At 51.7% G+C, this 20,238-nt stretch overlaps 1 protein-coding gene across 4 annotated transcripts in view; it reads right to left on the bottom strand.

The window, feature by feature from the left end:
• The window catches only part of GHRHR (growth hormone releasing hormone receptor), a 31,871-nt gene that overhangs the window by 2,785 nt on the left and 8,848 nt on the right, over window positions 1-20,238 (bottom strand). For 3 of the 4 annotated variants that reach the window (XM_036863536.1, XM_036863534.1, XM_036863535.1), the window contains exons 1-12: window positions 12,691-12,835; window positions 8,297-8,399; window positions 8,062-8,169; window positions 7,282-7,379; window positions 6,056-6,153; window positions 5,174-5,306; window positions 3,566-3,719; window positions 3,218-3,278; window positions 2,580-2,649; window positions 1,799-1,890; window positions 737-866; window positions 116-157 (exon numbers count right to left, since the gene is read on the bottom strand). In XM_036863536.1, the coding sequence (XP_036719431.1) occupies window positions 116-157; window positions 737-866; window positions 1,799-1,890; window positions 2,580-2,649; window positions 3,218-3,278; window positions 3,566-3,719; window positions 5,174-5,306; window positions 6,056-6,153; window positions 7,282-7,379; window positions 8,062-8,169; window positions 8,297-8,399; window positions 12,691-12,747 (1,146 nt within the window). In that variant the 5' untranslated portion in view covers window positions 12,748-12,835. Of the gene's footprint in view, window positions 1-115; window positions 158-736; window positions 867-1,798; window positions 1,891-2,579; window positions 2,650-3,217; window positions 3,279-3,565; window positions 3,720-5,167; window positions 5,307-6,055; window positions 6,154-7,281; window positions 7,380-8,061; window positions 8,170-8,296; window positions 8,400-12,690; window positions 12,847-20,238 lie in introns of those variants that run through there. The other variant, XM_036863533.1, reaches the window with a different exon arrangement.

Consider the following 20,238-nt stretch of genomic DNA (forward strand, 5'->3'; position numbering starts at 1 on the left):
GCAGGACTCAGTGTTTGGCCTGATCGGGGATTTACAGGGGCTGGGCAGGAGAGAGGCAGCCTTAGGACTGGTGGGAGAGAAGGCTTAACAAATAAGGATAGCCTGAGTCACATACCTCTTGGTTGAGGAAGCAGTACAGGATGGCAACAATGAAGCCCTGTGGGGCCAAAGAGAAAGGACTCCATCACCTTGGCCTGGCCTCAAGGTGTCTGCAGTCTTCCTATTACCTTTTTCCCCTACTCTCCGCCAGGCTGTGACTTGGACCAGGTCTTTGGGAAAAGGGAAAGTAGACGTATTCATCACTTACCATGTGCCAGGCATATTGTCACATGTAATTGTCATAGCAAATCTGCCAAGGTTGTACTGTTGGCCCCGTTGGCCTGTTTCTCTGATTCTCTTTATTTCTCCATCCCCTAGTATTAAGCACAGAGCCTGACACATAATAGGTGCTCAGTAAATGTTGAATAGATTGGATGGATGGATGGATGGATGAATGGATGGGTAGATGGATGGATATGTAGATAGGCGCATGAGTAGTTGAATGAATAGAGAGATGGATGGATGGGAGAAAAACAGACAGATGGATATTTGAATAGATGGATGAGTGGCTGGAAGGAAGAATAACGAGCCTAGTCGCCCTCAGCCTACCATGAAATCAACCAAGCCTGTGGGCTGCAGCACCTTCCTCCTGCCCAAGGACTCAGAGGGAAGGAGTGAGTGCTGTGGGGGTCCTCACCTGGAAGGAACCCAGTCCCAGCTCCAGGGGGAGGCGAATGCCTAGGCCAGCACTGTCAGGCAGGAAGTTGAAGATGACGTAGTGAATTCCAAACAACGGGATGAGGAGAAGGGTTGACTTGGAGAGACGCCTGCAGAAAAAGACAAGCCCAAGGCTGGAATTAGAAAGTCCCATGGGGGGCTTCCCTGGTGGCGCAGTGGTTGAGAGTCTGCCTGCTGGTGCAGGGGACGCGGGTTCGAGCCCTGGTCTGTGAGGATCCCACATGCCGCGGAGAAACTAGGCCCGTGAGCCACAATTACTGAGCCGGCGCGTCTGGAGCCTGTGCTCCGCCACAAGAGAGGCCGCGATGATGAGAGACCCGTGCACCGCGATAAGGAGTGGCCCCCGCTTGCCGCAACTAGAGAAAGCCGTAGCACAGAAACGAAGACCCAACACAGCCATAAATAAATAAATAAATAAAATAAATAAACCCAAAGTTTAAAAAAAAAAAAAAAAGTAAGCTGAAATATTTTTTTTAAAAAAAAAAAGAAAGTCCCATGGGCCCCCTGCCTACTTTCACTTCCCACCAGCTTCCCATATCAATTCTACACACCAGCCACCCTGGAGAACTCCCCACATGCACCCTGGGCTTCCTTACTTTGGGCCCCTGGATTCCGCTGTTCCCTCTGACAAATTCTCTTGTCTCAATTTATTCTAGTCAAGTCTATGCATCTTTCAAAGTCTAGTTCAAAGATACCTCTTCCAGGAAGTCTTCCCGGACTGTACTCCAACCCCACCATCTGTTTAGAAAGGATCTCCTTCTGCAGGCTCCCGTAGAAATTGATCCCAACACTCATCAGCCTATTTGGCCTGGCAACTGGCTGTTTGGAGGCCCCATCCTTCCTATATTGTGACCTATTGGAGGTCAGGGACCAGATCTATTCTCTCTGGGGACATAGGGACAAGCACTGGACCAGGATCATGGATGCCTAATTGTGCATAAAAGAGAACCATGCTGACTCCCACTCCAGTTATGTCCCCAGAACCCCTGGAAACACACACACACACACACACACATGTTACCAGTACTGACGCTGGGTGTGGAGGCTGCCCTGAGCTGGCTCCAGTTTCCTCAGCAAGATACGGATAATATTGAGAAAAAGCCCAAAGTTCACCTGGAAATAGAGGTGTAGGGAGGTGGAAGGCAAGGGTCAGGGGTGACCCAAATGGCCTGGGGTGGGACATCTTTGGGGACTAGAAACCTCAAACCCTGGAGAGGCAGGGATGTGCAGGTAGATGGATGTGCAGGTCATTGCTCTAGACCTTGTCGCCTGAGACTGGACGGTCCCATAGGGGGCTCAGGGTCCCCCTCCCTTTCCAGTCCCAGGACCGAGGGTGGGAGGTCAGGCCTTGCCATCCTGCCTCCAGCACCTCTCAGGCTCTTCTCTGGCACAAAGCATGTGGCCTTCTCTTTGCACAACTGCAAAACTGTCAAAAATGCGTACATTCACCCAGGCCACAAAACCAGTCCTAGCTGCTCTGTCTTCCACGTGGGAGCAGGTAGGAGTTTCAGCTGCCGCGTCTTCTACTCTCCCAGCCCAGCCTCACTGCGGCGGTAGGTGATCTGCAACCAGGACACCAGACTCATTGAAACTCTGAGCTAGAAGAGGCCTGAGCTCTGGTTTTACCAATGGGCTGTTGAAGTCCAGAGAGGGCCTCACAGAGAATCTGCGGCAGAACCAGGCTGGAACCCCAGGTGTCCTGACTCCCAGCCTGGAGTCGTGTTTCCTGCTGTGTATGGCTGCTCGGTGGACCCAGGGAGGTTGGCTGAATAAAGCAGAGGACACTGGCCCCAGGCACTGACCCCAACGGAAAGGACGATGGGTCCTTTGATGATCCACCAATAGGGGGAGCTGTCGTCCAGGTCCCAGCACCTGGGGAGAGGACAGGCCGGGACTGATGGGGGGGCGGGGGTGGGGTGGGGTGGGAAGAGTGCAGTTGCTGGAAAGCCCTTTTCTGCGGCACCCATGCTCCTCCCTCCTCTCTACCTACCAGCCTCTAGGCTCCTCACTTTGGAATTTGAGCCTTCTAGCCTCACCATACTCCCAACCAGCCTTATCTACGTTCTCTCAGACATTTAGGCACTTTCCAAAGGCGTGCCCTGATCCAAGCTGGGTTCACTCTTTCTCTCCACCTAGGTGGATGAGTTTCTCAAAACTCAGTCTGTTTGCTGCCTTCTTGTGGCTCCAACACCCCCCCTGTTCCAGAAGGCCCCCACTTACAACCCCCTACCCCCCGAGCCCCGAACCCTGAGATTCTGCGCCCCCTTCTTGCCCAGGCTCAAGCCCCTTTTGTGCTACCCACGACTGCATCTCCCACCCCTCTCCCAAGCCTGGCAGCTCTCCTCTTCCCAGCTTGGAGGACAGCCTCACTGCCCGAGAGTCCAGTCCATGCCCCATGGGGACCCAGCACGGGTGTGATGAAGGGATAGCCCAGACTCACGCAACATCCTCAAAGGCCAACTTGCAACCCACCCACATGCCGGTGAAGAGCAGGGGAAGCCCTGAGGGGGTACAGAAAAGACACGAGTAAGGGGTCTTCATCCTGCGCCCACCTCCCACCACTGCAGCCAGTCACACAGGGCACTGTGAAGGCGGGACCAGGAGAGAGCCCAGAGATCGGGGACCTGGCCCTGATCTCCAGCACTTGCTGTAGGCCTGTAAGCTGCCCTTCCTCTCCCTGGGCCTTGGGGTCATCGTGAGCGAGATGAAGGGACCTTGGTGTGAGCTCCCTGGGCATCCCCGACACCCCAACACCCGCACAGTGCCCAAACCAGCCCTCAGTGCTCACCCCAGCCAGCAAGGACCAGCCACCAGAAGGTTCTCCTTGTGCTGGGTGACGTGGAGGCCAAGAGGCAGGTCAGGTAGACAGCTTCTGCCAGCAGCCAGCTGAAGTTGGTCATGGTGGCGAAATGGGAGGTGGCCACGGAGACCTTGCACAGAACCTGCGGGCCAGGGGCTGGGCGCTTCAGAGCCGGGACACCCATTGGAGCCCCGCCAAGTCTCCCCTACCCCACTCAGGCCCCAAACCTCCACCTTGGGCTGCCCCAGAGGGGGTGTGGTTGTGTAATGCAGTGGTTAAGAGCACAGATTTGGGATCCAGACAGCCTGGGTTCAAATTTACCATCTGGATAACCTTCCCACACCTTAGCTTTTCATCTCTAAAAGGAAAAACTTCCAATGCTGGCTCGTGGCCTCATCATAAGGATTGAATGGAAACCCTGTATACGAATTGCTACTGTTTTTACTCTCACCCCGTCCCTCCTGAGCTCAAGTCAATCCCTAGAGCTGAGGATATGGAACACCATTTATTCATGCACTGCTCCGTCCTGCGAACATACACTCATGTGCCCGTGCATGCATTCATTCATTCACTGCGTGACTCTGCTCATCTGTCGGGGGAGGAGCGCTCGCCTCTGAGCTCAGAATGGCCCAGGCTTGGTCCCTCTCCCACCATTCAGCTGCTGGGTGACATCGCCAATTACCCCTCATCTACATATGGGACTAAAATGAGAATAGATGTAGGAAATAAAAGGAGATAACATATGTAAAGCATTTAGCATAATACCTGGCACATAAGTGCTCAATACATATACTATTATTATGTCTTTCATTAACGAATGAAGGTCATCTGTTGGTTTGTTCATTCATGTAGCTGTTCATTTCCAGCACAGTGTCAGAGTAGCTGGTAAGTGCTGGGCCACCACACTCAGCCCAAATTCCCTTATTTTCGGTCTCTTCTCATAGCCCACCTCCCTGCCCCCATGATGACACCCCTGTTTCTTGGACTTGCCCCAGCTTCTCCTGTCTGTGAGAGCTGGTCCTCTCACACTGGACACGTTCACCCTGGTCCTCCCCGCTCCCTCCCTATCATTGCTGCCCACCCAGCTCCAAAGCCATCTCCTCCCTGAGGCCTTCTCCTGTTCTCTCCCAGCTTTCACCTCCCTCTACCTAGTGGTCCCATAATCTGGTATAATCTGACCCCTTAGGCACCCTGGGTGCTTCTCAAGGGAGGCACACGGCTCTGCCCAGCCCCTGGCATACCCACGCCCAGCACAGACAGACAGTGCTCAGAGGAAGTGTGAAATGGAAAGGCTGGCTGGAGTGAAATGTGGTCCGGGTTGGGATATGGAATGGGGAATGGAACGGGAATACAGAATATGGAGTGTGAGTGGAATAAGGGAAACGCTGTGGATGGGCACCGTCGTCCAGGAAACAGCTGGAGGATTTAGAACTTGACCGCAAGGAGGGGGAGGAAGGGGGAGGGGTGATTTCCCGCTCTGTCGCTAGCAAAGCGGGAGCCGCAGGGTCAGCCCACGCTACCGGACAGGCACAGCTGCATCTCTAATCCAACCTCCTCGCCCGCACCCACACCAGCACCCCGACCCATGGCTGTTACAGTGGAGAAGCTGCAGTGGTCCGTGTTCTCGCCGTGAAAGAGGGTGGCATCCTTCAGGAACACAGCTCCCGCCTTGAGAATAAAGGTGATGAACAGCTGGGTGTGGATGTAGTTCCTGGGGCAGTGGAGCCTCCTGGAGGGGACAGGAGGGGTGAAGAACAGGAGGCAAGGTGGGAGAGGGGCTTTTGGTGTGCTCAAAGAGGGCTTGTGGAGGCTGAGCAGGGCGGGAGGTGAACTGAATTGGCTTGGATTGGATTGGATCAGATTGGATCGGATGGATTGCATTGAACTTGAGGCTTCAGCTATAACCTTGCAGGGCAGCTGGGCTCAGTGTAGGTGAGAGGACAGAGAATAGCAGTCCCTTGCCTTCAGGGAGCTCATGGTGTGGAGGACAGAGGCAGAAACGACAGGGTCCTGCCCAGGGGAGCCCCCTGATAATCAGAGAGAGGAGGCTTACCGCCCCCCACCCCCACCCCCCCGGGAGACAGAGAACAGCGCGGGCCAGGCTGGGGGGTGGGGTGGGGCGGGGCTTTGAGAGGGCAAAGATCAAAGGGTTGAAATAGTCAAGAAGGGCTTCATGGAAGAGACAAAGAGGATTCTTGAGGCAGATGAGAGCTGAGCTTTGAATTTTAACGGATATGAGGGCACTGAGAAAAAAGGAGGCAGGCATTCCAAGCAAATAGAATAAGTTCCACACAAGCAAAGTTGTAGAGGTGGGAGCCAGACCTGGAGTGTGAGGGGATGGGGAAAGGGAAAGGAAAAGTTAGAAATGGCCGATGCCAGATCTGGGAACGTCTTGAATATCCAGGTAAGGGTTCAAGTTTGGTGCTGTGGACGATGCGGAGGGCGAAGGTTCTGGAGTAGGTGATGAAGATGGCGAACCTGAGGGCAACCAGGATGGTGATGGCCATGAAGAGGGCCACGGCAGAGACGCTATGGCCCATGGTGTAGATGATCCTCACAGTGAAGAAGTAGGATTTCTGGGGAGGGTGGAGACGGAGGAACGCTCAGCAACTGGGCCTTTGAGGAAAGGGAGGCTTGACAATCAAGCAGGTGACATTTTCAATTCTATCCCGAAACTGCCCATGTGGGGGCAGGGGTGTCTGTGGGGACCACAGCAAACTCCCTCCGGAACTGAAGCGAAGCTTTTGTTTACAGCCTGTCGCTGGTGAGGAAGCAGGGGAGGGGTGGGGGGAGGGGCGGAGGGAGCTAGTTGCTTAACTCTGGCTGTCGCTGGGGGTAGGGGGAGGCTGACACAGAAACCGCACATCCCTGGGGAGTGACAAAGCTCAGGAGGAAATTGGGCTTGTTTATTGACATCCAGCTTGCTCACTGGCTTGGGAACACGACATCCCCAAATAAAGGGGACAGCCAGGGACAGCTGCAAGGAAAAGCTCTTTCCAAGACCAAGGATTTGGATCCATCAAAGTCTAGCCTGGACTCCGGAGATGGAGACGGAGCGTGCAGCCTTGCGGGGAGGGGATCGATCGGGAACTCAGCTCGCCTGAGGGATGCAGGCAATCATCGCCCCTCCCAGACTCAGTCTTTTTATCTGAAAAAATGTCAGACTCATGCTTTGCCTTCAGGGCTGGGGGGAAAGAGATATGGGATTATGAGTGTGGAGGCACCTTGCAAAGGTCCTGCTCAATTTGGAAGCGTGGGGTGTGCCAGCTAGGTTAGGAGGCACTGACATCACTCCAGGCTTTGGTTTCTCTCGCTTGCCCACAGACTGAGGGCTAGAGAGGGCAAGGAGCTTGCCCAGGACCACTAAGAGCCTTTGTTTCCCAGAACTACTCTCAGCTCCCTGCCCTGGAGGCCTGGGCGCAGAGAGGGTACACCAAGGAGAAAAGAAGACGGTGCCCAGCACATCTCCCTCCCTGCCCTCTGCTTCCCCTCTCCCTCCTAGCTGCGTGGCCCACTTGTCACCCTTGAGCAAGTTAGCACAAGACCCCCTCTCTTCCAGACACTGCCATCTTCCGGAAATGTGCTGTAATGAATATTCCAACCTGCTGACTACAGTGGGAATGGCGGCCCCTACCGTTGTGCAGTCCACCACCCAATCAAACATCCACGGCGACCCTTCCTCCAAGATGCCAGGAGCCTCTCACCTCTTCAGTTAGCAGCTCCAGGGGCACAGGACAGGCCTCAGGATAGGGCGGGAAGGGCTCAGACCAGCCCGTGATGGTGCAATCCCGTTTCACGGCCCCTGGGAGGCAACAGAGGCGGGGAAGGAGAGATTTTCCTCCTCTCTCCCCAGGAGAGGTCAGGGAGCCGGGGACTGACCCTGGCAGGGTCTGCACAGACAGCCCATCTCTGCAGCAGAGAGAGAGGAGACTTCTCTCCAGAGGCCTGGGGTCCAGGCCCAGCCTGCTTGGGACACGTTCTAGGAACTTCCTCTCTGGCCTCAGACTCACCTTCTGTTAATGGAAAGAATGGTTCCCTTGAGGAGCAGAGTAGCGAGCTGGGCCTCCAGCATCCTAAGGGCAGGAGGGAGAAAGGAGGCCCCCTCTGCCCCTGGAGGGACCGTCCACCCCAGACTCCCAGGCCAGGGAGGTGAAGCAGGCAACTTCCCAGAGGACATTTACTTAGTTCCAGGCCCTGAGTTCAGCACTGCCAAGCCCCGATCATTAACCCCACCCCCTGTGTAGTTAGTGCTCTTGTTTTCCCCAGGTCACGGGAGGTCAGGAAGCTGAGGGTCTGGGAGGGTGACTGACTTGCCCGAGGTCACACTGAAAGAGGGGGAGGGGGAAGGCGGTGCTCGATCCAGGTCTGCCTGGCCTCAAAGCCAGGGGCGTGGCCACCGTATTCTGCCACCACCAGATGAAACCACGTCACCTGTCACCTCTGCCTCCTCCCCCTTCCCCCATCACACCCCCATCGCCCCTCACCTGGTTCTGAGCTGAAGTGAGAGAAGAAAGCCGGGCAGGGGAGGCTCACCCACTCGCCAGAGCCTGCCGTCGGCCAGCACAGCAGCCCATCCCAGGTCCTAGGGCAGCCTAGACAGCGAGATGGGAGCAGAGGAGACTCAGCCCAGGGGACAGGCTTGTCCACCATCCTGAACGTGAGGCTGGAGGAGATCAGGAAATCCGTGACAAGCCACCCCCGCCCTCCCAAGCCACGTACCCAAGGTGGAGTTGGACATCCCCTCTGCTGCTTGTAGACAAGCTCGCTCATCCTCTCTCAGCTGGGTGATGAAGTCACACTCTGGGTGCACGTGGCCCAGTACCTGCAGGAGAGAGTTAATGGGATGAGCTAAGCCAACTGGATGCTTCTTCTGGGTTTGCTGGTCTAACGACCTGAAGACAGAGATAAAGCCTGATTCATTTCCATGGCCGTGCTCTTAAGCACAGGACCCGGCTCATCCAGGTATGCTTAATGGATATTTGGACGAAAGGCAGGCAAGCAGGAAGGGAGAGAGGCAGAGAGAATAGAGATTTGGACGGATGCTTCCCCTTTTCATTTCATGGAAGTAAGTTCTGAGTCACATTAAACAAAAGTCTTCAGAATATCTCACAGAGATGGCCAACTCAATAATGCATCCGTGTAGCAGCCTTTTTTCCTTCTTTGTTTTACTCCCCTGCTCTGTACTCCCACTCCCCAAAGGCAATTCTGCATAAAGTACCTTGGTAGACAGAGTAATGGCCCCCCAAAATGTCCATGTCCTAATCCCTGAAACCTGTGACTATGCAACCTTACAAAGAGACTTTGCAGATGTGATTAAGTTAAGGATCTTGAGATGGAGCGATTATCCTGGATTATCTGGGTGGACCCAATGTCATCACAAGGGTCTTTATAAGAGGGAAGCAGGAGTGTCAGGGTGAGATAAGGAGATATTTTGACAGAAGCAGAGGAGTATGTGTGTGAGTGTGTGTGTGTGTGTGTGTGTGTGAGAGAGAGAGAGAGAGAGGGAGAGATGACGATGCTACACTGCTGGCTTTGAAGGTAGAGGATCATGAGCCAAGGCATGCAGGTGACTTCCAGAAACTGGAAAAGGCAAGGAAGCGAGTTCTCCCCTACAGTCTCCAGAAAGGAATGCAGCCCTGCCAACACTTTGGTTTTAAACCACTGAAAACCATTTTGGACTTCTGACCTCCAGAACTGTAAGAAAATAAATTTGTGCCGTTTTAAGTCACTAAGTTGGTGGTAATTTGTTGCAACAGCAATAGGAAACTAATACAACTACCTACACAGATGCCTTTGTCTCAGGCTCTGCTTTCAGAGGTACCCTGACAAAGATATGTGGAAAAAAATGGGTAGATTAGTAAGTGAGAGGATAGATGGATAAGTGAATGAGTAGATGAATGAGGTGAAAGAGCAGATGAATGTGGATTCATGGATGAATGAACGAATGGGTAACTGTGCGGCTGGCTGGTAGAATGAGTGAACGTACGTACAATAGATAGGTGAATAGATAGACGGATGCGTGAATACCTGCATGGACGGATGGATGACTGGATGCATGGTGGATGGGTGGACAGGTGGATGGATGAGGGCATGCACGTGAAGATGGATGGGTAGGTAATGGATAGATACCTGGAGGGATAATGGGTTTGTTGTGTGACTCAGTAATCATGAAGGATTACAGTTTTAGGAGTTTCCCAGAGCCTGGTGCCACCCAGTGACCACAGGGAATGATCCCTGGAAGCTGGAAAAGAAGCTGTTTTTCTGGAAACCCTCTAGCAGTGTTTCTGAAAGTGTGCCTCATGATCTACCTGCAGATCACCTGGGATGGAGCCAAGAATATGCAGAGATCTATGGCTGGATCTAGGACTTTGCATTTTAACAAGTTCTCTAGGAAGCTGGGAGTCAAAGGCAGGAATTCTTAACACCTCTCCCTCCCACTGCCCCAGACTGGAGAAAATCTGAAACGGACTGTCCAACAGGGCACAGCCCCAAACAGGTACATGTGAGGGAACCCAGCTTTATAAGACATGCTCCTTACACTGTGAACATGATCCATAGCCCACATTTGTGTACAACGTGCACATCAAATTCAATCAGTGTAGATTTCTGTCCCCAAGGATTTCACAGGGAGGAGTGGAGTGAGGATGGGAGCTAAAACCTGGTCCTGATAGATCCAATACAAACTGATCAGAGGCAGGACAGGCACTACGGGAGGGTGGCCCTTCTCACAAGGACTAAGGAGGTGGCATTTGAGCCGGACCTGAAAAAAAAGGAGCTTTTTTTTTTTTAATTGGTGAGGAAAAGAGCACTCGGGACAAAGAATGTGCACAGACAAGGGAGTGGGCAGATGCACCTGAGCTGAGTGAGGGGAGAGCCCTTCCCATGGCCATCCTCGCACCCACACACACACACACACAGACACACAAGCCCCAGTGTCTGACACAGAGTCTGTATCAGCAGCTGTTTAATTAGCTCCCAGTGTCCTTTGACAGAAATCCAGGCACAGCAAAGAGCACAGTGGATGCGAGACAGGGACTGGGGTGAGAGAGAAGGGACTTCAAACACCAGAGTGGGGACAGTGGACAGCAGGTGACCACATGGAAGGGACCCAAGGACAGGCCAGTGGGCTAGGAGAGGACCTAGAGACCCAGCCCAGTAAGTAGGCTCACCCCTACCAGCCCTGCCCTACGGGGAAGGACACCCCTGTCCTGACCTGCTGACCCTGTTCGCCCAAATCCAGCTTGGGCTCAGCTCTGCCACCTCCTGCTTGGGCCCCTGGGACCTCAGGTTACACATTCCACCTGCCGCCAAGGCTCTGGGTCTCCAACCTGGTGGTGCCTCTTGGCTTCCTCCCCGGGACTCAGGGACCCAGGAGCCACCTCAGAGCAGAGCCCCAGTCTTATCTCCCCCACATGTCCCCAGTAGCAGTCTGATGGTCAGAAGCGGGTAGATGGGGAGGGCAGACTCGCCTGATATGGGACTGCGGGCTCCGTCTGCCCTTCCTCCCCCTCCACGTCTGCAGCCCAGCCCTTCCTGGGATACCTTCTCAGGGCCTGACTAGGGAACCACTGAGGCCAAAAGAACTAGGGCCCCTGGTGGGAAGCCTCCCACCGAAAGGAGAGACAGACAGCCCTCACCGTTCCTAAGGGGAGGAAAATTCAGGGAAGCCCAACTCGTGACCCAGATGTGTGGTAACAGGTGGAGACTGTATGGGGTGGGGAACGGTGGACCATTCCAAGACTTACCCAAACGCTCCTGATGGACGCCCCCCGCCCCACTCACCTAGGGCTCGGGGATCATCTGGCCCCTGTACTGGACCCACTCCTCCTGAGGGGAGACTCTCTCACCCTGCGTACCTCGGCCTTGCTGACCGTGACTACAGCTAACCCGGGGTCTGTCCAGGATGGAGGCCACACTGGGTAACAGTGACTTGGTGCTGGCCCTGACCCTGCCACCAGCAGCTGAATGACCCCCACGGGATCTCAATCTCCCCTCCTAAAAATAGAGCATTCACTGTGGGGTGCACACAGATGAGAGGCAGGAGGCGCCCCTCACTGAAGAGGGGAGGGCGCAGAAGTCTCCCATACTGCACCCCATGCCCAGCCTTTGACAAGTCAGATCTGACTTCATGCACAGCAGCCCTGGGGGGCAGATACTGTGTTCTTCTTTTACAAGACAGACAAGTGAGGCTCAGGAAGGGACTTGCACAGATCACACAGCTAGTTTCACGGCTCCAGGATTCAAGCCTAAAGGCCATGCACCCTCGTGGCAGGGTGCAGCAAAGTGCCTGGGAGGCGCGGCACGGGCCCCCGCCCACATACACACACTCCCATACAAGCCAGCGGAGGAAGAGGGAGTCCTCAGTCCCTGCGGGCTCTCAGGAGTCCCTGGGAGCTGCCGCTTCCTCCCCGGGACCTGTGTCTCCCATCCTGGTCCCTGCGTCACTGTCACTTGCATGCACTCCGGGAAATCATGCTGGGGAACTGCGGCACATTCGGAGAGGGCCCTCTCCTGGCAGCCCCTTCTCCAGCATCCTAGGCCTCCGAGCAACATCTGATGGTGGACAGCTTCTCAGGGCCCCAGGCCGTATCATGCGAGGAAGTGTCCCCCAAATGCCGGAGGGGAGCAGCTGCTCACTTACTACCCAGGGCCTCTCAGTCCCTGGCCAGCCCCTCTTCAAAGGAAGCAACCAAATGGAGTGGCTCCAGGGGTCGTGGGGATAGGGAGGGCTCTGGGGAGCTTGTCGGAGGAGGGGGTGTGGATAAGACTTGGGGTGTGAAGGGGAGGCGGAAGTACTGTCTTGGGACAGAGTCTTGTGGCCCCCCAGAGGGTGCAGACAGGCCCTGGGGGGAGCAACGAGCAAGCAAATTCCGTTCAGCCCCAGGAAGGACGGTTTCATTGTCAGAGCTCCCCAGGGGTGAGCAGGGTGCCTGGGAAGGGAGGGGGAGGAGAGGAGGGGGCCGCGGAGGAGATGAGGAGTTCTCCAAGTCAAGCCACCCCTTGCTTGGTAGAGAGACTCCTGTGCTGGTGAAGGGTGGACCCCGGTATGGCCCTGTGGCTCCCAGATCTCGAGCCCAGTGGGAGGGGCAGGAGGGTCTGAGCTGGCTACTCACGATGGGTAAGGGGCGCAGCAAGCAGAGGAGGCAGGCACCCCACACCTTGCTGTCCATGGCAGGGGCGTGGCAGCGGCTCCTCGGTCAGCCTCGGTGAGCCCCGCTCTCCTGCCCACGGTCCCCTGCTCCTGCCGCCGCTGCCAGCACACCGTCTGCCTCCCCTTCCCAGGTGGCTGTTTGCATAGGCAGGAGCCAGCGAAGGGGACGGAACGGCTGAATATTCACCAGGATTACAGGACACCGTGCCCATCTCAGCCCCGGCCTTGGGGTGGGACTCCACGTTCCCAGGAGGAACGGGTTGGGTCCCTGCAACCCCCTTCCACTCTGTCTGTAAGTCGGCCTGTGTCTGTCCTAATACCAAGGTCACAGAGAAATGACAGCCACAGGACACCTCTTACCCCAGTAGGTCAGTATTCTTTATCGTTTTCTTCTCTGAGCCCAGCCCTCTGCGGGCCCACCCTGGAGAGATTCAGAGAAGAAGAAGAAGGCCTGGGCCCACCCTCAGGGAGCCCCCAGTTTGGTTGCGATCCCAGCCTCATCCACAGTGCTGGAGGGTGAACTCAGAGCCCTGGGGACCCAGCAGAGGTGGATAGGGTGTCAGTGGGTGCTGGAAAGTAGGAATGAGCTTAGAAAAGGGCAGCGCAATCACGAAGCACCCATATGGGCTGGTCGAGAAGGTGACATATCAGCAGAACCTCATTTCTGTTCCTGGCAAGGATGCCAGCCTGGAGGGCGAGGTGAAGTCTGCAGGCGTCCAGGCTCTGGACTTTACATGGGGGCCTTGTCAAGTCTCTCCAGAAGCCCTCATGGCAACAGAGAAAAACAGGAAACATGCAAGAAGATTCATGGAGCTAAGCCATCCTGAATGGGGCAAAACCACTGTTATCAGGGGCAGAAACAAGAGGACCTACACAACAGCTCGGATTATTTTGCATATTCATTGCCTGGTTATTTTTATTATAGTTTTAGACTTTAAAATGAGGAATCCCAATTAGCCAGGCTACAGACAGTGTTCTAAATTGCCCTGGATCCTCCACGGCACCGGGGGGATTGGAAAGCACATTTGATCTTCAAGGGCCCTGAATGTGCCAGTACCTGGCAGGTCCCAACATCTGTGTGCAGGTCTGCATTCCCAGAGCTTGACGGGCCAGACGCTATGACACAGACATGTTTACAGCCTAACTCGAATCATGAATGATGAAGCTCCTTGCCCCTGCCACGTCTGGATTGAGGAATCGTTTTACATCAGCAGGGCTTTATTTTTCCATTTGTGTTCATCACCAACAAAGAAAAATATTTTGAAAAGAAAACATGAAGCATCCCCAGCCCAGACGTTCCTGCCCTTGCACAAGCATTTTCATGTGCTTGGCCGTGACCTGGGGCAGGTCTCACACCACAACTAGCTCACACATTTGCAGGACGAAGCAGAGCCCCTCTGTTGACAGGCTGAGTGAGGATGCAGTGCCGGAAGCAGAGCACTGAACAGGTGTATGTTTAAGGGAGAGCCAGAGCCTCTGTCCCCTAGCTGCAGAGAGACAACAGCCCAAGGAAAAATACCGCAGTAATCACTGTTGGTAATTAGTGTCAATTAGTATTACTGAGGGTTAATAATTGATATTAATACTACTAGTAATTATTATCTAAATTAGTGATTCTTTTTTTTAAAGAATTTAATTTTTTTAACATCTTTATTGGTGTATAATCGCTTAACAATGTTGTGTTAGTTTCTGCTATATAACAAAGTGAATCATCTATACGTATACCTATATCCCCATATCCCTCCCTCTTGCGTCTCCCTCCCACTCTCCCTATCCCACCCCTCTAGGTGGACACAAAGCACCAAGCTGATCTCCCTGTGCTATGCGGCTTCTTCCTACTAGCTATCTATTTTACATTTGGTAGTGTATATATGTCCATGCCACTCTCTCACTTCGTCCCAGCTTACCCTTCCCCCTCCCCGTGTCCTCAAGTCCATTCTCTACATCTGTGTCTTTATTCCTGCCCTGCCCCTAGGTTCATCAGAACCATTATTTTTTAGATTCCTTATATATGCATTAGCATACGGTATTTGTTTTTCTCTTTCTGACTTACTTCACTCTGTATGATAGTCTCTAGGTCCATCCACCTCACTACAAATAACTCAATTTTGTTTCTTTTTATGGCTGAGTAATATTCCATTGTATATAAACTAGCGATTCTTAACAAGGAGCAATTCTGTGGCCTGGGGAATATTTGGCAATGCCTAGAGTCAGTTTTCAGTGTCATAGCCAGGGCCCAGGGATAGGGAGGAGGTGTGACACGGTGTTATTTTTACATAAGGGATAAAAACCATAAAAACTGGAAGTGCTCTTAAACATCCTACCACGCACAGGATGGCCCTCACAACCATCTAAAAAACGATCCAGGCTTCCCTGGTGGCGCGGTGGTTAAGAATCCGCCTGCCAATGCAGGGAACACGGGTTTGAGCCCTGGTCCGGGAAGATCCCACATGCCACGGAGCAACTAAGCCCGTGCACCACAACTGCTCAGTCTGCGCTCTAGAGCCCGCATGCCACAACTACTGAGCCTGCCTGATGCAACTACTGAAGCCCGCATGCCTAGAGCCCGTGCTCCGCAACAAAAGAAGCCACCGTAATGAGAAGCCCGCGCACGGCAAAGAAGAGTAGCCCCCACTCGCCACAACTAGAGAAAGCCTGCGTGCAGCAATGAAGACCCAAAACGCAGCCAAAATTAAATAAAATTAAAAAGAAAAAAGAAAGAAAGAAAGAAAAAAATAATAATAATAAATGATCCACTCCAAAGGTCAATAGGATTAAGGTTGAGAGACCCTGATCTAATTGTTTGTGTTCCCCAAGGTTCCCCCAGGCCCATTGTGCCTTCTGAATGGGCCAGGGTCATTGAACTCCCATCTCTATCTCTGTATCTGCTCAGGGTTCAAAATTTGACTCCACCACTTGCCAGCTGTGTGGCCTTGGGCAAGCTATTTAACCTTTCTGAACCTCAGTTTTTCCATCTGAAAAATGAGGATGATACCTTGCTTGTAGGGTTGATGGGATAAGCAGATAAGTAAAGGCATATAAAGTACCTCATACAGAGCCTAATTCATAGACGACAACATGTTACAAGATGGACCATCAGCAAAGAAAGTTAGAACAATCAATTCTTTGTACAGAAAAAATAAGATTAGCTCTCTAGCTCACATTTACAAAATATAAATTCTAGAAGGCTTAAAGTCCCAACTGTAAAACAACAAAATAATATTTTTTTCCAAAAATGGAAATTTGTTTTTATAACCCCAGAAGAAAGGAAACTTTCTTATATACAAAATTAAAACCATAAAGAAAAGATTAATAAGTTTGACCACATCAGTATTAAAGAAAAAGTATATTCAAGAAAGGACCCCATAAATAAAACTACAAGCAAACTACAGGCTGAAAGAAATATTTGCGACCAACAATGACAAAGATATAGCATCAAAAATGTATTTTAAAATACCCACAAATTAATAATAAGGAGAAAAATAACCCAATAGAAAAGTGAGCAAAGGATATAAACAGGCAATTCAGAAAATAAGTAAAATAGGACCAATGAACAGATGAAGAAATGCTCAACATCACTAATACTCAAGAAAATGAAAATTAAAATAATAATGAGTTACTCTTTTTCACTTATCACATTGCCTAAAATTTTATGTCTGATAATATGATGTTTGGAATTATGTGGGGAAATGGTACTTTTATATTGTGCAGATGGGAGTGGACACTGGTATATCCGCTTTGAAAAGCAATATAATATAATCTTTTAAATCTATAAATGAACATACCCTATAAACCAGAAGTTCCACTTCTGGATATTTGTTCCAGAGGGCAGTATTATTTATGATGTGTAGTAAAACCCAGAAAACAACACAAATGTCCAATGATAATGGAATAGCTAAATAGAATGTGATATATTCATACAACAGAATACTGTAAAGCATTGAAAAGATAAACTAATTCTATTTGTATCAACATGGAGAGATTTCAAAAATATATACTTGAGGAACTTCTGTTTCCCTACAAGACAGAGTAACAGAGAATGATTTACTCTCCTTCTACCTTAACAGCAAGAAATTTAAACAAAACATACAAAATATTAGATTTTAATGGGTGAAGGAGAAAAGCACTCATGCTCATCTCCCCGGGTACAGAAAAATCATTTGACAAAATCTAAAACCCTTTCAAGATAAAAACACTCAATATGCTAAAAACAGAAGGGAGCTTCCCTGGCATGATAAAGGCCACATATGAAAACCCACAGTGAACATCATACTCAATAATGAAAGACGGAAAGCTTTTTCCTTAAGATTAGGAACAAGACAGGGTGTCTGCTTTTGTCACTTCTAGTCAACATAGTTCTAGAAGTTCTAGCCAGAATACTTAGGCAAGAAAAAGAAATAAAGGGTACCTAAATTGGAAAGGAAAAAATAAAATTATCTGTGTTCACAGATGACACAATTATATGTAGAAAAATCTTACATATTTGTATATATAAAAATTTTTTTTTTAATGTCTGGAAGCTCCCACATCAAAATCCTAAAAATGGAGAAAAGAGGAAAGGGACAGGTTATGGAATGTGAGGAATGGTCAAATGGAACCGTCGCTTTAACTCTGATATTCCAGTGTTTAAGAAAAATGTATTTGTGCACTACTTGGAAAATCAAAATTAAATGTAAAAGATCACAGTAGCTAGTGTTTAATTTTTCCTTGTCACCGGTGGGTATTGTAGATGTCAGGGTGGAGTATGTCTGCGCCACAAGCAGTTGGGTGTCTTTAAACAAACCATCAAGGTCTTCCCTGAGAGCCCCTCCAACCCACAGCAAAACTCCCAGGGAACCCAGCCACAGTGGCTTTTCAGTCCTGCCTCTGTCCGATGCCCCCTGGTGGTAATGCTGAGCAACTGCTGCCTCTTCCTGATTCCCGCCGGAAGGGCCAGGCTGGAAAGCGACCCCTGTCTCAGAGGGCTCCAGGCATGTCCATAACTAGGGCTGGGGTCTTGTAGCTGGTGGACAAGCCTCAGGGTGCAGCTATTTCTGGATATTTGGCCGGGATCTCCCTTTCCAGGGTGGGCTTCAGACAGAAGGTATTCAGAGCAAGGCCAGAGCGAGCCCTATACCTGGCTGAGTTTTAGCCCCTCTTCCTGTTCCCTGACTCTGTCCTTTCCTCAGGGGCAGGAACAGGCTAGCACAGGAGCTGCGGTCCTGGGGCCTCAGAATGGATCCCTACGGACAGAAGCCCCATCCTTGGCCATCTGAGGGGGCACCCCACTTAGCTGAGGCTCTGTAGGGGCTCTGGCTGCCAGAAGCCATACCATTCTCACATGTACTCATGACCCAGCTCTGCCTGAGGCCCGGGTCAGGGCTCAATCTCTGTCCAGAGTCACAGGTCAGCCTGCCATCTATTTGGGGTCTGAGTTGGATTGGACCAGGTTTGGGGCTCAGACTGGGGTCAAGGTCAGGGCTCAGTTTGGGGCTGGGTCAGGGCTCAGTCTCCAGCCAGGGTCAGGATCAGGATGAGGACCAGGGTCGAGGATGCTTATATTCTCTGGGCTCTGAGGGTAAATCAGTTTCTAAGTTTTTTAGGTCAATCTCAGAGTCCCAAAGGGATTTTTCCCCTGAGCAGAAATTATGGCCCCGCAGGAACACCTGCTAAATGGGGGCGGGGCAGGGCGGGACAAGGTGTGGACAGGGCGGGACAAGGTGTGGACAGGGCGGTGGGGTGCGGGAGGAGCACTGGCCTTCAGCGAGGCAACATGAGGACAATGTGACACTTTGTTTTCCTCTAACTGCAGAAGGCACTTTGATCTGTGCATGGATAACTCCTTTCTTATAAACTTTAAACTTCTCCAAGACTTTCCCCTCCTCCTGGAGCAGGCTATCTCCAGCCAGGCCTGACGAGAGGTGCTATGTGTGAGGGATAACTGTCCCTGGCACATGCCCAGCATGGATAATTGTCCCTATGTTGCAGAAGGAGAAACTGAGGTGCCCGAGGTCACACGGGAAGTAAGTTCTCTGAGTTGGGACTGGGACCCAGGTCTCCAGGTTCCCAGCCTCGGGTGCTGTCTGTGGGCCAAGGTCCATGCTATCATTCACTGCAAAGTTCTGATTCAAAATTTCAATGGCTTATTTTGGTGTTAAAGAGGTTATTACACAGTAACTGAGGGTGCTGGGAGCAGAGTCCCCAGAGCTCTGTGGGATTCTCACCGGGGAAAGGTGCCCATGCGGGCCCCAGTGAGAGGAGAGAATGAGGTTGCACCCCACACACACTGTCCTTACTTTCTGGGTGGGGCAAGGTGCCCCCTGCAGGCAGAGGAAGGACTCTGTAGCCGAGGAAGGATGGGCTCCTTCACCCACTCTCCTCACAGGTGGGGAGACAGAGGCCCAAAGAGGGCAGGAGACCTACCCAGGGTCACACAGATGGTCAGAAGCAAAGCTAGCGTGCTACCTGGCCAGCCACTCCTCTCAGAGCAATGGGAGAAGGGGAGGTGGCCCTGCATCCAGGAACCAGGCTGGGATGCCAGGGCTGGGGGCTGAGGAGCGCCAGCAGAGGGCTGCAGGGGTGGAGGTTGAAAGGCTCCAAGGCTGTAGCAGCACCGGTGGTGGGATTTGTTCTGCGCAAGACCCTCCCTGGTTACAGTGTGGCCAGCGGTCAGGAGAGGGCAAGAGCAGCTGGGAGAAACCAAGCGTGACAAATTCTCCACCATAAGTGAATTCCTGCCACAGGTGACAGATGGATGAATCTCAGAAACTGAAGATGGAGGGAACACCCCAGAAAACTATCTACAATATGCTACCATTTCCATAAAGCTCAAAAAGAGGAGCATTAAACAATAGATTGATTAGGCACATATGTGTGCATGATAAAAAAAAATAAAACCTTTTTTTAAGCAAAGGAATGATAAACACAAAATTCAAGATAGTAGATACCTCTAAAGGGTCTTCAGGGAGCAGGGGACACATAGCTAGATGCAAATTACTGGAAATGTTCTACTTTGGGGGATGAGTGATGGACTCATGGGTGTTTACTATATTATTAAACTTAATATTTTAGCTCTACAATAATTACTACTCATATAAAGTTTACTATGTGCCAAGCTCTTTAATGAGCACATTATATACATGAGCTCATTTAATCCTCTGTGAGGTGGATCCCCATTTTACAGATGAGGAAACTGAGGCCCAGTGATTGTTTGGAGATCACATAGCTGATATGAGACCCTGGATTCTAATCCAGGCAGTCTGATTCCAGAGGCCATGGTCTAAACAACTCTACTGGGCTACATATATTATTGTATAAGTATGTTATTTTTTAATGTAATTTTAAAAAGTTAAAATGTACAGGGAGAGGTAAGAAAGGAGGCCACCACTGTGTTCCACCTGAGGTACAGATGTCCCCCACCTGCCCTCCCCTGCCCCGGGTAAAATCCCTCCCTCCTCTTCACCTCTTCTCCCTTCCACCTCCTCTCTCCCTACCTAACTGCCCACACCCATCTTCCCTGGGCATCGAGCTC

The sequence above is a fragment of the Balaenoptera musculus genome, chromosome 9, assembly GCF_009873245.2.
Source record: "Balaenoptera musculus isolate JJ_BM4_2016_0621 chromosome 9, mBalMus1.pri.v3, whole genome shotgun sequence".
Classification (NCBI taxonomy): Eukaryota; Metazoa; Chordata; class Mammalia; order Artiodactyla; family Balaenopteridae; genus Balaenoptera; species Balaenoptera musculus.